At 35.5% G+C, this 15,266-nt stretch overlaps 1 protein-coding gene across 2 annotated transcripts in view; it reads left to right on the top strand.

Moving 5' to 3' along the window:
- Positions 1-15,266, top strand: part of Usp24 (ubiquitin specific peptidase 24) — a 133,475-nt gene that overhangs the window by 87,399 nt on the left and 30,810 nt on the right. For both annotated transcript variants that reach the window (XM_026382289.2, XM_026382284.2), the window contains exons 39-49: positions 3,506-3,567; positions 5,807-5,998; positions 6,970-7,087; positions 9,326-9,470; positions 10,881-11,000; positions 11,793-11,918; positions 12,565-12,663; positions 13,474-13,556; positions 13,992-14,133; positions 14,323-14,442; positions 14,848-15,068. In XM_026382289.2, the coding sequence (XP_026238074.2) occupies positions 3,506-3,567; positions 5,807-5,998; positions 6,970-7,087; positions 9,326-9,470; positions 10,881-11,000; positions 11,793-11,918; positions 12,565-12,663; positions 13,474-13,556; positions 13,992-14,133; positions 14,323-14,442; positions 14,848-15,068 (1,428 nt within the window). The remainder of the gene's footprint in view (positions 1-3,505; positions 3,568-5,806; positions 5,999-6,969; positions 7,088-9,325; positions 9,471-10,880; positions 11,001-11,792; positions 11,919-12,564; positions 12,664-13,473; positions 13,557-13,991; positions 14,134-14,322; positions 14,443-14,847; positions 15,069-15,266) is intronic.

Below are 15,266 nucleotides of genomic sequence, written 5' to 3'. Positions count from 1 at the left end.
CAGTGTGTTCAGAGATGCAGCTCTGTGGCATCCTGTGTTGTGACTAGTAGCTGTCTCCAGACCCTGTCCAGTGTCCCCAGGTGCAGGCTACCGTGTGTAAGAGACTATGTCAATGGTTGCAGTGTCCCAAGATAGAGGCAACCAGGAGCTCCATATTGGTAGATGGGGTTCCACTCGGAAGTGGCAGCCTTAGGTCTTGCATGGGCAAGCAGCTGGGAGTCCTGTGCTGAAGCTAAGACCTAGGGACCTGTGCAGGCATGGCAGCTGGGATTCACAGGAGCATCTCTTGGAGGAATCCTCTAATAACTCTCGAGAAACAGTGTTCCCACTACTTGAATCCTGGGTCTTGGAGTGACACAGAATGTAGCCTCCCTTAACACGCCATCTTGGATTTGTTTTTTTTTATTTCAGCAAATATTGTTGAGATTTTGATAGGGATATCATTGAATCTGTAGATGACTTTATATAGACATCTTAACACAATTTAGTCTTTAATTCATGAACAAGGACATCATTCTAATATGTCATCTTTAATTTCTTTCCAGCAGTTTTTTTTTTTTTTTGTAGTTTTTGCTTTATAAGTGTTTAATTTCCTTGGTTAAAATGATGACTATTTTTGTTCTTGATATTATTGTAAATGTAATTGTTTTCTTTTTTAGTGTGTTCATTGATAGTGCAAGAAATGCAACTGATTTTTGTATACTATAACTTTGCTGAATATATTTATTAGTTTTAACAGGTTTTTTGTGGAATCTTTAGGTTTTCATCTTATACAAGATTGTATCATCAGCAAATAGATTATTCTAGTTCCTCCTTTCCAAATTGTATTCCTTTTATTTCCTGCCTGATTTCTCTAGCTAGACCTTTTATACGAACAGAAATGGTCAAAGTAAGTAATCATCCTTGTTCTCTTAAGGAGGAAATAAAACCTTTCTTTCACCATTGAGTACGATGTTAGCTGTGAATTTTTCATATATGGCCTTTATTATGGTGAGATAGTTTTTATAGCAAAAAAGCATTAAATTTTGTCAGATGCTTTTTTTGCATCAATTTGAGATGATCATATGGGCTTGTTTCTCCCATTTCTTTCTGTTAATGTGGTATTAAAATCATTTTTCATATGTTCAGTCATCCTAGCATTCCAAGTATCAGTCCTACCTGTTCCTGATAATTAATGCTTTAAATGTACTGCTAAATTTGGGTCACTAGTATGTTTATGTTCTTGAAGATTTTTGCGTAAGCATTTATAAGGGACATAACTCTGTAATTTTCTGGAAGATCCTTTGGTTTTGATATCAGGGTAATGCTTACCTCATAGGAGGTAGTGTTTTAGAAGAGTGTGAGAAGGACTCATATTCTTTAGTGTTTGGTAGAATCATCAACAAAACCATCTTGTCCTGTACTTTTCTTTTTTGGGTAGGTTTTTGATTACCAGTTATCACCTTGCTAATTACAGGGCTACTCGGATTTCCTATTTCATTCTGATTCAGTTTTGATAAGTTTCTAAGAATTTGTTCATTTCATCTTTCTAGTTCCAAGTTGTTGATGTGGCATCTTTCTGGTTTCTTAATGTAAGCATTTATAGATGTAAATTTTCCTTTTATTCCACTGCTTTTGATGTATCCCCTAACTTTTGGTATGTTGTATTTTTCATTTGTTCCAAGATACTTCTAATTCCTTGGTGATTATTTGATTCATTCTTAGCTTTTCTTACTGCCTGTATATTCTAGATAAAAGATGTGTAATCTGCAGATATTCCTTGAATTGAATTATAATTTTGTCTATTTGCAAGTCTTCATTACATGATTAAGTGAGTGTGTCAACATTTGTTATGTTTTCATATACTTTTTAATATATGAGAATTCCTGGTCAGAGCTTCAACATAATATTTTGAAGCATTTGACCTTTGGTGTTTATATTCCAGATGTATAAATAGGAAGAAGTCAGGATTTTGGTTTGTTAGGTAAAGTCATTATGGTTAATGCTAAAATTTTAGCCAAAACTTAAAATTACTTTATAGTTGACATCAACATTTAACCTGAATTAGACATAAATTGTATGATTCTAGTATTGAAAAATAAATCTTTAATAGTGTTTTTTCCCAATAGATATCTGAATTAAAAGATATAAAAATGCTTTTATTTTAAAAACTGGGTGTTTTTTTTAATTGAAAAACTGTGCCTTGCATCTTTTTAAATGTATTTAATTAGCAGTTACCATGGGCTAACAACATGCCACACAGCTTACTAAGTTCTTTACTTTTCAGTTCTCAGAATGGCCAAATGAATTTGTCTGTTTTTATTATCTCTATTTTTTTAAACATAATTTTTGGTTCATTATATAGTTTAATCATTAATACAAGCTTGAGCCTAATTTTAGTCAGTTTTTTTTTTCTACTATGAACAAAAGAGCTGACAAGAACAATTTTAGAGGAGAAAAAGTTTATTTGGTTTTCATGGCTTCAGAAGTTCATAGATGGGTGACTCCATTGCTCTGGGCCCAAGGTGAGGCAGAACAGTGTGGTAGAAGAAGAAAGCATCTCAGGACATCACACCAGAAAGCAGAGAAAGAGAGACATTCCTCATGGACAAAAAATAAAACCCAAGGGCATGCCTCCCTACGTCCTCTAGCTACACCCTACCTACCTACAGTTACCACTTAGTTAATCCATATTAGGGGGATTAACACACTGATTAGGTTAAGGCTCAGAACCCAATCATTTTGTCTCTAAATTTATTTATTTATTTTTTTGCATTGTTTTTTGCACAGGAGCTTTTGGGGGATACCTAATAGCTAAACTATAATAAATCTTTTTATACACACACACACACATACACACACACACACACAAATATGTATGTCTATACATAAACATACATGTGAGTGTGTGTATATATATATCAGTGAATATAAACATGTTATATTAGAATTAATATTATATTAGTTAGAATTTAAATCAGTTGTCTTTGGACACCTGAGGTGTAAGTAGTATAAGCAGGATTAAAACCAGCATCTAATTCTAAAACCTGAGCTTTTAACCACTATAACTACAGAAAAAGCACTTCCACATTAAAGAAATGCCCTCTTTATTTTACTGTCCTTTATTTTTCTTCTTAGTGCTTGTCACCACTTGACATGTATATATTTTTTATTTGCTATCTGTCCCCCTTGTTCTTTTGTTCAGTGTCCCCTTTAAAAAGGTATAAGCATTTGATAAGTGCTTAACAGATATTAGTTGATAATTGAATGAACAAATGCAGTCAGTGCTTAAATCATTTAAAACCATGTTTGTTAAAAATTCCCTCTCTACACTATTATTCCTTTACTGTGTCATTATTAGCAAAATCATTAATATGCTCCATGTTAAAATGCACTAATGTAAAAGCAGTTACTTTATGCTTAGGAAAATTATCTTAATTGTTTTATGAACTTGTTTTTACAAGGAAAATGCTTTTTATTTTGTAAACACCCTATTTTTAGTAACTGAAACCTATCTATTTTTTAGACTGTTATCTCAGTGTATGGAGTATTTTGATTTGAGGTGCCAATTATTAGATGATCTAACAAGTAAGTAAACGTCTAACTTTGATTTGGGGTGGGGAAGTAGAAGAGAAAGCCAGAGTAGACATTTTTAATCTGCTTTAGCAATGTCAGGTGCAAATGTGATTATAATCTTTGTTTGAAATGAAATGATTTCCTGAAAATAGCATGTAAGCCAATGAGCTCTCTGTCAGTACAGTCCCAACTATTAATGTGTTGAGAAGATTTGTTAATTTAAAAATTGTTTAAGACTTATATTTTAATTGTACCAACATGGAACTATGATGAAGAGCCTTTCTCTCTAGTATAATCTATTCTGACAGTTTTGAAGGTTGATCATTGAAGGAAAGAGGAAATCTATTGAAGCATGTTGATAGTGATAGAAGTTAATTAAATGATTAAAGTGTCATTGTTAAGAATTCTCTTGTTAGAGTGTTAAGATTTTAATTATCTGTATTTACCTTTTAATAATGTAAGAGTATGTTGGAGTACTTTATGTAAAATTTAGTTGCTCAAATCAAGAAGTTATTAGTTTATTCCCCATCCTTTATGCAAATAAATTGCTTCAGTGTACAGGAAATAAGTAAAAATTAGGATGACTGGGCACAATGGTGAATGCTTGTATAATCCCAGCTACTGGAAAGTCCTAGGCAGAAGGCTCACAAGTTCAAGGCTGCCTCAAAATAAAATGTTAAAAGTCCTGGGGGTATAGCTGAATGGTAGAGCACTTGCCTAGCATGTATGGAGTCCCTGGGTTTAAAAAAAAAAAAAATCCTGGTGATCAAAAAATATTAATTTCAAAAGAAAGTTAAGGCCTGGATGAAAAAACATATTTTATGTGTATATAGACTGTAAATCCCCACACAGTCAATTTGATTGTGAGATTCCTGTGGGCCAAAGGTAAAAAGGAAACAGTATACAGTTAGTTATTCTTGATACCCAAGAAGAAAGAGAATGAGTCCTCAAAAGAAGCAAATTTTTTCCATCACTTTATTCTAAAAGAAGTTTCATACAAAGATCTTTATGTAATAAGTACATGAAGATCCAGTGACTAATAATCCTCAGTGACATCTCCTAAGGCAGATTTCTTCCTGGATCCTGAGTCTGTCTCAGAAACTTTGAGCAATACAGAGAGGTTGATTTTATGGAAACTAAGGTAGTGGAGTTTGGCTGTGTTTTGATTCAGGGTGAGATTGGTCATGTCTGAAAAGTGGATGGACTATGTATTCATCTAACCACCTAGCTCAGTGTGTTTTTCCACCAAGCTTCCAGTTAAATTTGGGCAGGAGCCATCAACAAGGTTTTGCTCTCTGCTTTTTGAAAACTGAATTCATGAGTTGGCTATACACACGCAACTTTCAAATGAAATGAATAAATTATTAAGGTAGACCTTCCCTGCATTGTTGAATAGTAAATGAAAGATCCACGATCTCTTATAAGGTCTTAAGGCACAGACAGAATTAATTCTCATGCAGTATGTCTTGAAACAAAGAATATTATCTGATTTGGGGGTACTTTTTTCTAAGTCAGGGCCTACACTAATACCCTTTACACCTAGCACCCTGTGGTGGAGGTGTTGGCCTCATTGCCTAACTAGGGAAGCAGGGTGGTAGAGATTAGGTTCGCATCTGGGGCCAGACCAGGTCTGACTAACCCTAAAGTATCCCTCTTCACAAACCTACAGGTACCCTGCTTGCTTGTCACTGTAGTAGAAGATAATCACTCTTCTTCTCCTCCTCATCCCAACTGTCTGTATGTAATTTTGCTATAAGTCCTTGTTTGGCCCAGAAAGTGAGGTGCTGAATATGAAAGACTGTTCTGAGAGTTGGGCTTATTGTTTAGAAACCTCTGCTCATGCTAATCTGATCTTGACCTCCTCCTCCTCCTTTGAAGAACTCCTCCCTCCTTTGTTTTGGAAAACACCACAGGAGCCTTGGTTCCCCTGTATCCTTCCATCCCTGCCTTCTCCAGAAGGCTTTTGTTCCCTAAACCAGGAGCTTCAGAGCAAGGATGGTCTCCCCCGTCTCAGCCTCAGCGTGTAGTGCAGTGGCCTATGCAGAGGAGGCATTTCACAAGAGTTTTATTTATGAAGGTGGAATTTTCAGGCTCCTTGTGGGAAGCAACTATTATCCTGCCCTTTATTAGTGACATGCTTTTTGAGATCTGTGAAGTGAAAGATTGGGACTTGACTGCTTACTTTAATTCAGGATTTTGACTCCACAAAGGGAAATTCTTCCTCTTAGTAAATTTTTTTTTTCCTTCTTAGCTTCAGAAATGGAGCAGTTACGAATAAGCCCAGCTACCATGCTTGAAGATGAGATTACATGGCTGGATAACTTTGAACCTAATCGCACAGCTGAATGTGAGACCAGTGAAGCAGACAACATCTTATTGGCAGGACACTTGCGGCTCATTAAGACCCTTCTTTCACTCTGTGGGGCAGAAAAGGAAATGCTTGGTAATTATTGCTTCATCTTATCATGTGGCAGAATACCTTAGTTCTCCATTATTGTCATAGTATAGTCTATAATTATAACAATGAGATAGTTGCTAAATGTTCCATGGAAAATTGACCCTTCACAAGTAAGAAATTGTCTAATTTTAGTGGCTAATAATCTTAAGGTGTATTTTACTGGTTTTATTATGCCATGTAAAAATTTTAACATGTTCAAATGGTGGGATCACATAACTTCTTAATACCAAGTAAAAATTACTGTTCAAAGAGAAAGTTTGTCTCTTTTTGCTGTTTTGTACTTCATAATGTATAATCTATTATACATTACTACCTGTGAGTTTGATTCTTCTCTGGAGAGGTGACCCCCCAACCACTGCCTCCCCATTGATGGGGTATATATGAAATTCTCCTGGGGTATATATGTAATCTTAAAAGCATATCCTGTGTTGTAAAATTATATTTAAAAAAATTAATGACCACTTCATAATGCAAACTAAACTCTGCATAATCTTCTTGGCTACCAGGGATACATAGAAAAGAGTGATTCTTAAATAGGAAAAGCAGTAAGTTACTGTTCTGGTAACTTACTCTTTAGAGTAAGATTTTAAAAGTTTGATAAACCCTGTGCAAATTCCCCTATTCCCAGAATAAGAATTGTTCACTCACAACTTTTCTGCTCTTGGAATCTTGGCACATGTGTTTCTAAGGGGTAAACATGACTCCTTTCACTGTATTGTAGACTCATAAGGGAGGGCACCCTCTCTGGTCTACCGTGGTATCCCCTTCCCTAACCTTTCCTTCCCACAGGGCTTTGTTGCATAGTAAGCACTCAAAAAATAAGTGTTCGATTAAACTGGGTGCACTGCTGTTGGGGGGCCTTGAGTGTTTTGCTGCTCTAATCAGAAAGTGCACAACAGGATCTTTGAATTAAAATTTGTGTTCATCCTCAACATGAATATTATGCTCTATTCCAGGTTCATCACTCATTAAACCATTGTTAGATGACTTCCTTTTCCGAGCTTCTAGAATTATTTTAAATAGTCATTCTCCAGCTGGCAGTGCCGCCATCAGTCAACAGGACTTTCATCCAAAGTATGGAAAATGCACATTGTGTTCAGTTTTGGTAAAAATTCTAATTTGAAACTTTAGTCCAAAAATATTTCCTTAAGTTGGACTTTGTCTTCCATATTGTGAGTTTGTGTGTCATGTATTATTCACTCTGTAAAGAAATGCATGTAAAGGAGTTTAGTGTAAAGCCTATTTGTAACATAGAAGGCACAGAGCAAGTGCCGGTATCATTACCATCATCAGAGTGGAAGAGTAAATAATAATAATGTGGCTAACTAAGTCCAGAACAAATTCCAAGAGAAATGAAGCTTATTAAGAATTATGTCCAGGTCTGGAGTGTGGCTAACTGGTAGAGCTCAAGCTTAATGTACATGAGACTCTGGGTTAAATCCCAGAACCAAAAGAAAAAAAGAGAAAGAAATATATCTAAAGTAAATAGACTCCAAATAAAGTGTCCACAAGTTTTTAGGAGCAAAGGATAAGTGCTGTGGTGCATGAACCTGTTGTTTGCTGAGGATTGACTATTCTGGTAACTGCAATGGCTAGTGATTTATTACAATTGTAACTTTGGAATCAAATTTTGTATTTGAGTAGAAAATTGGAAAATCCCTTTGTACTGTTGACCCTACTTGAGTGATACTTATACTCTTGGAGATAGGAAGAAGAGGCAGCTACAAGCTGCCATCTCATTTGCTCTGAATCAAACTTACTTATTATTTCAAGAATATGAAAACCAGAGTTAATTTAGGAATCTTGAAGAAACTGAGGATTTGGTATTTACAGTGAAAAAGAAAATTTGTGTACAGCTTTGGTGGTTATTGATATGGAAAAGACATAATAAGCAATATTTTATGGAATCTTACGAGATAATTTATCATGTATAAACATTTTTTGTAGCTAGAGAATCATTAGCAAAGTCTGGTTTTGGTTGGGGGTGTCTTCATTAGAACTCTTGGCTTGTCCTTCATGGTGTGACTCACATTCTTGTTCTTGCTTCAGTCTTGTTTTGGAAGATTTAGTGCCAGGTTTATGGAATTTTTTAAACATCAGAAATACATGAGTATTTTGATTTTCAGTAAACACAAAAAAAGTAAATCTTCAGCAGTTTTAGTGAATTTTTTATTGATAAATCTTCCCCTCTATCAACATTAAGTATTTTTTAATACTTTCTTTTTATTAAAAGTGATACCTCTATCAACAAGGAGTATTTTTTTCATCATACACAGTACCTTGACTGGAAAAGGAACATTTTGTTTCATCCCTCCCAGTGTACTAAATGGTATTTATCACAAACACTCCCAGACTTTTCCCACTAAAAGCTTAAAGGAAAAGAAAGAGAGATTTAAAATACATAAGATCTTTTCAGAAGCCATGCTATTCTTGTATCACATGCTATTCTTATATATAACAACAGCAGCTTCTTGGTATGTAGCTCATGTGTAACGTACCTCCCTGTTCATTTCTTACTTGTTCTTTTCAACCCATTAGTCTAGATAAGAAACAAAGCACAGTGCTGATCTAAGAGCCTCACAACCCTGCCTTGACTCCCTCTTACACTTCACAAGTGGTTTCACTCAGAGGTCACATGTCCTCTTTTCTGTGTATCCTTCATAATCTGTGACCTCCTCAGTAATGCAAGTTTGGCATAGATCACAATGAGAAATTACTATCCATGCCCAAAGGCAGGCAATCTGGAAATCTGGATGCTTTACAGTTATCTTTTCTGTCACTTTAAATACAACAGACTTGGCAATTTATATATTTCTGTATACCTTTTTTTTTTCCCCCAGCAAAATGGAAAGTTGATTAGTGTCCTTGGAAGAATTTTTGATCCTCAGGCACACAAAATGTTAGTGGGTCTCTATTCTGATTTTCATAGCTTTCTTATTCTGCTACTTGCTCAGAAAGATAGCTACAAAAAAAAATATTTCTTTCTCCCTACTTTTATTGAAAGATGGCAACTCTGTTGTGTTTATTACACAGTTCTCCAACTCCATTCTTGCTGGTCCGTTCCTTATAGTAGAAGACTCTCAAGTCATAAGTGACAGAGTTTGCTATTTTATCATCAGGCCAGGAAAATATTCAGCTCTAAGCCATATTAATTCTTCCCGTTTTCATGGCTTCTGGATTACTAGATTTCTGACTTAACTATTATATGAGGAATTGCACTCTTATACTTTCGTTTCAGATGTTGTTTTAGTTTAATTAGGAGTGTGAGTAAAGTATTCATTGTTGAAAATGATTTGTGTCTTTTGTTTTTAGGTGTAGTACGGTGAATAGCCGATTGGCAGCCTATGAAGTCCTTGTAATGTTGGCTGATAGTTCACCTTCAAACCTTCAAATTATTACAAAAGAACTACTTTCTATGCATCATCAACCTGACCCTGCTCTTACCAAGGAGTTTGATGTAAGTTTTCTAGACTGTCAGACACTTTATTTTTTTTTATAATGATCTCTTAAACATAGAATTTTAAAACCACATTTGTATTCTTCTAAGCCCAAAGAAAGTCAGTATTATTCTTTTGCTGTGTTCACATATTTAAATCAACTACAAACTGTGTTATCACACTGATACACTACAGTATATTATGAAGTGGAGTCCTTTTAAAAAGGAGAGGCATTTCCAAGTTGGCTAATAATTATTCTCAGCCTATTATGTTCCAGCCTATTTTTTGAGTAACTTTATGCCAGGCACTAGAGATACAAAGTCAGACGAACATTGACTCCATCTTAGCACAGTATGTGTTCAGTTAAATTCAGAAAGATTTTTGGACTTTAGCGTACACTAAGAGGTATATTAAATTTTTGGAGCTCAAAAACAAAAATGTTCCAGACCTCAAGAAGGTTAGTTTATATAGTGGAAGAAAACACCCATAAGCAAACCATTTCAAGGTTTGTGATACAGTGTAAGAGATGTTTGTCCTATATGCTCTAACATTGAAAGACACTTACCCACTAGTGATGGTGTCTTAGAAAGCTTCTTGGAGATGGTGACACTGTAAGTAGAGCCTCAAAGATGAGCAAGCCAATTGAAGCAAGGTGGGATGGTCATTCATTTCAGCAGTGAGAACAGGAGAAAAGCTGTGGAGCCACAAAACAGCTTAGCATATGTTGGGATCTACAAGAGGGAAATAAGTTGTAGGTGCACTGGAATACTAGACCAGGAGTGAGAAGACACTTTTAAAGCAGCCTTTGCTTTCTCTTTGAACATATGCTTATTAGAAGTTGTTTAATAGAAGACTGTGACTTTCTGTAAAAGGAAAGGAATGAATATGAGCCTTCCTTGACCATCGACACTGCAGAATTCCTTATGGTAAACATGTCATAAAATCCTGTTCCTTTTTTTCAGAGTACCACCTCAGTTGCTAATATAGTATATTTGCTTGACTAATACCATATAATCTGTAAACTCTTTGCCATTAGGGACCACATACATTTCTGTTCTCTGTTTCATCCCTGACACGTACATAGTACATGTTAGGCCCCTAATTAATATTTGTTGAATAGTAATCAAGTGAATAAATATATGACTACATAAATGAATAAACAAATACATACTTACTTATATGCCAGATAATTTATGAACAACAAAAAAGAAACACAGAATCATATTTGATCATTGTGATGGTATTTTGATCATTGTGTTAGCATCTGCAGACAAAGATACTTCATGAACATAAGTTTTGCTAGCCTGAATTTCATAACGCACTGGATATACCTCTCTTTCCTCTTAGACATCCCTTATAGCTAAAGGAAATGTGCCTGTGGCAGAGGTACTAATTCTCTTCCTTGCTGTTTCTGTTCCTCTGTTTCCCAGTACCTTCCCCCAGTGGATAGCAGATCCAGTTCAGGGTTTGTGGGCCTGAGGAATGGTGGCGCTACCTGTTACATGAATGCAGTCTTCCAGCAGCTGTACATGCAGCCGGGGCTCCCTGAGGTGATTTGCTTTCTCTGTCCTGTTTGGCATGAGACAAAATGTGTTCATTGCCTGAAAGTTGTTCCATACTTATTTATTGCTTTTGGGGTTTGCAGAACCCACATATTAGTAAGTAGGGATTAGTAAGTAGCTTCTGAAATCTGTATAGACATGTTATTCATAGTCACATTTTTATAAATCTGCTTGTGTAAGATCTGCCTATATGACAGACTTGACCTAATGATTTTGAACTCCAAAATAATTTTTACGTTGTTCTGTAAACTTAGTAACATTTTTAATGCTTTAGAAATGCACAGGCTCTGTCTTCAGCGCTTTGTAATAATATAGTAGTAGCATGTGGTGTGGCGGGCAGAATTTTGAGAGTGCTCCATGTGCATTGTTTGGCATTATGTCTTATAGAGATTCTAGTATACTGGTTCCAGTTTTTCCTAATCAAATGGAAGCTAAATAACAAAGCTAAATATGTGCAGAATTGGGGCTGGAGATGTGGCTCAAGCGGTAGCGCGCTTGCCTGGCATGCATGTGGCCCAGGTTCGATCCTCAGCACCACATACAAACAAAGATGTTGTGTCCGCCAAAAACTAAAAAATAAATATTTAAAAAAAATTCTCTCTCTCTCTCTCCCTCTCTCTCTCACTCTATCTTAAAATAAATAAATATATATATATATATATATATATATATATATATATATATATATATAACATTCTAAAAAAACAATGTGGGTACATATGTCAGGATTTTCTGAAAAGTGGTTAAATATTTCTAATTTAATACTTTTCTTCTTTTTAGTCACTACTTTCAGTGGATGATGACACAGACAATCCAGATGACAGTGTATTTTACCAGGTGCAGTCTCTCTTTGGGCATTTGATGGAAAGCAAGCTGCAGTATTATGTCCCTGAGAACTTCTGGAAGGTATTTCTCCCTGTAACCTATGTTTGGAGTTTGGTTACAATTTTTCCTTAGTGAAGAAACCATTGTTTCTTATCTTTACTAACTCAGGCAAATTCAGACTGTTAGTGTATAAAAGAATTGGGTATATAGTTGTTGAAATTGATGCTTGGTTTTAGAGTATTAGAATGTCAAAATTAATTATTCACAATTCCTGAAGATTTGCAAATTTAATTATTTTGAATATTTCTAATTCTTCATTTTAGCTCTTTGAAATATTGATTCAAATCATTTCTTTGAACCGATAACAATTTAATTAATGCCTTTAAGTAAAGAACATTGTTTTGAACATTGCTTCACTTTGTTTCACATGCTGGAGGATTACTCATGTTTTTCACAGAGATTGGTTAGTTTCTCAGAAACAAACTCTGTTTCACAGCCTTATATGTCACCCTGTACCCACCTCTGGTTTCACAGACTTGCTGTGATTATGAGGTACCAAGGAAGAGCACAGATGGCTGAATACAAGCTTGTCTCACTTCAGTAAAAATCTCCATGTTTCTATCATGAACTTGGTTTTTAGAAGTATTAAAATGTTTTCATATGCCTTTTCTACTCTATTCAGCAATTGCTGCTTTCCTTTTAAAATTTTTGAATTCTTGCTACATAGATTTTCAAGATGTGGAATAAAGAACTCTATGTGAGAGAACAGCAGGATGCATATGAATTTTTTACTAGTCTCATTGATCAGATGGATGAATATCTCAAGGTAATAAAAGTCTCCCTTTAACTCCCTCAGACTCTAATTACAGTATAAAAACAATGCTTCAGGGTTTGTGATTACTGTGAAACTAAGATATCAGAAATTAGTAATCTAACATCATAGCTGTAATTTATTTCTTTTGGGTTTATACATTAAAATTTATACACATCACTGGAATTACATATTCCTTCTTGATTCGTCTAACACTCAATTAAATCTTAACCCAGACTACAGAGTAATAACCACTTGCACCTGCATATCTTACTGAGTATCCCTTGAAGCTTTAGAGGATGCTATAACCCTAGTGAGTTGATGCCCCAGCTTCAGGCAGTCTTGGAATTTGTCAAGTTCTCTGGACAAAGGGACTGGGTCAAAAAGTTATTTATGATGTTTAAACCCAAAGCTTTCTGCTTTTTCCCAGTAAAACATGTGACAGATTTCCCAAATTGTATTTTCTTCTAAGACTGCCTGCTACCACTGCCAGCATTGGCCTCTCATCAGTAGGCACAATTTATCCATAAAATAACTTATGATCACAAGAAGATTGTAGAGTTGCTCTAACTGTGTCCTTTTGGCTTAGGAAGGATTCAGACTCTTCATGGAAAATGCCCTCCCTGTCATCAACTCTGACTGAACTGTCTTTCCTCCTCCTCTGCTGATTATATTACTCTGACATTAGTCTGATACAAAATGACTCCTTTATTTGGGTGGTTAAATTGAAATCTGTATTTCAGCTTGGGTTTAAATAAAATTCTTTATGAACCAACTTATCAGTACCAGGGAAATAATTAAAATTTTAACTTTATATCCCAACAGAAAATGGGAAGAGACCAAATTTTTAAGAATACATTTCAGGGCATCTATTCTGATCAGAAGATCTGTAAAGACTGTCCTCACAGGTTAGTGAAGATGGATGGCACTGACACAAAACATGATCATCAGGATTAGGGGTGTAGCTCAAAGACAGAGTACTTATCCAGCATGTGCAAGGGCCTAGGTTCCCTCCTAGCATCACCTAAAAAATAAAATCATTTTTAAATGCTTTTCCTAGTATTTTTGAATTTGGCATTTGTTGACTTATATATCTTTCAGTGGATCTATAAACGTTTAATGAATTACATTTCTTTGGTTTCCATTTCCAAAATGCCCTTAAGAAAATATTTGTTAAAATTCGTAATTTGAAGCAACTCTATATTGTCAAAATTTGATGTTTTTATTTGGTAATGTACTTTTAAAATGGTAAATTGTGTTATGAATGTAGCTCTGTGTTCAAGCTCAAGTGTCGTGGTAATATGAGTTTTAAATTCATGGGTTTTTTGTCATTTCCTAATCAGATATGAACGGGAGGAAGCTTTCATGGCTCTCAATCTGGGAGTTACTTCTTGTCAGAGTTTGGAAATTTCTTTGGACCAGTTCGTTAGAGGAGAAGTTCTAGAAGGAAGTAATGCATACTACTGTGAAAAGTGTAAAGAAAAGGTATACTACATTTGTCCTAAGATTAATTTGTTATGCATGTGCTGTGTCTTTATAAAATCAGTATTAAACTTCTGCTCTGCTTCCATTAGATTGTGTCATTACTTGTGTAACATGGGTGGAAAGGCTTTTACATTAATTAATCTGCTGTTTTATTTTCTCCATGCAGATAATTTCTTTTCTTTTCTTTAGAGAATAACAGTGAAAAGGACCTGTATTAAGTCTCTACCTAGTGTTTTGGTCATTCACCTGATGAGATTTGGATTTGACTGGGAGAGTGGACGCTCCATAAAATATGATGAACAAATAAGGGTAACTCTTTTACTTCCTGAAATTTCTCACAACCGTGACCTTGCTGCCTCCTTTACTTTTTTCTTTCTTAGTTCAAATTCTGTCTTCCCTTTGAAAGATTCTGGTCTCAGTATTATGAGAAGGCCACAGCCCTTGTGTGAGAACATGCTGTTAGTAGAACAGGCACGTGTACAAACAGTGACCCTCATTTCTGGAAGGCATTTTCAGAAGTTAAATGCTTTCTGTAATGCACAAACCAGAGGCTACTCATATTGCCCAGACTTAGGCTGAGATGTTGTACTTGAACTGAAGAGGTGGTTAGTCTTTACATAACTTGGGAAAATACAGGTTCTTACTTTATCTGACTTGGGAACTGCTGTATATGTTCCTGGCCAACACTAATGGTCTCTTTTCACTTTTATATAGTTTCCTTGGATGCTAAACATGGAGCCTTACACAGTTTCAGGAATGGCTCGTCAGGATTCATCTTCTGAAGTTGGTGAAAATGGGCGAAGTTTGGATCAGGGAGGTGGAGGATCCCCTCGGAAAAAAGTTGCTCTCACAGAGAACTATGAACTTGTTGGTGTCATTGTACACAGTGGGCAGGCACATGCAGGCCACTACTATTCCTTCATTAAGGATAGACGGTAAGGGCTTCTTGAGGTAGCCATTGCTCCCTCTGCCTCCATAGTGTTGCCTTCTGCTTTCTCTGCCCTAATTTGTCTTCCATACTTACCATTATAGTGCAAAGAACTTTGTGTTCTTTGGTCTTATTTCATTTTAAATATTTAAAGCTTAGAGGAAACTGTTTTTACCTCTTCATTTTGAAAAATTGTTTTAGAAAC

The sequence above is a fragment of the Urocitellus parryii genome, chromosome 11 (genome assembly GCF_045843805.1).
Source record: "Urocitellus parryii isolate mUroPar1 chromosome 11, mUroPar1.hap1, whole genome shotgun sequence".
Taxonomy (NCBI): domain Eukaryota; kingdom Metazoa; phylum Chordata; class Mammalia; order Rodentia; family Sciuridae; genus Urocitellus; species Urocitellus parryii.
The sequence above is the reverse complement of the archived record's forward strand: the minus strand, read 5'-3'. Positions and strand labels throughout refer to the sequence as shown.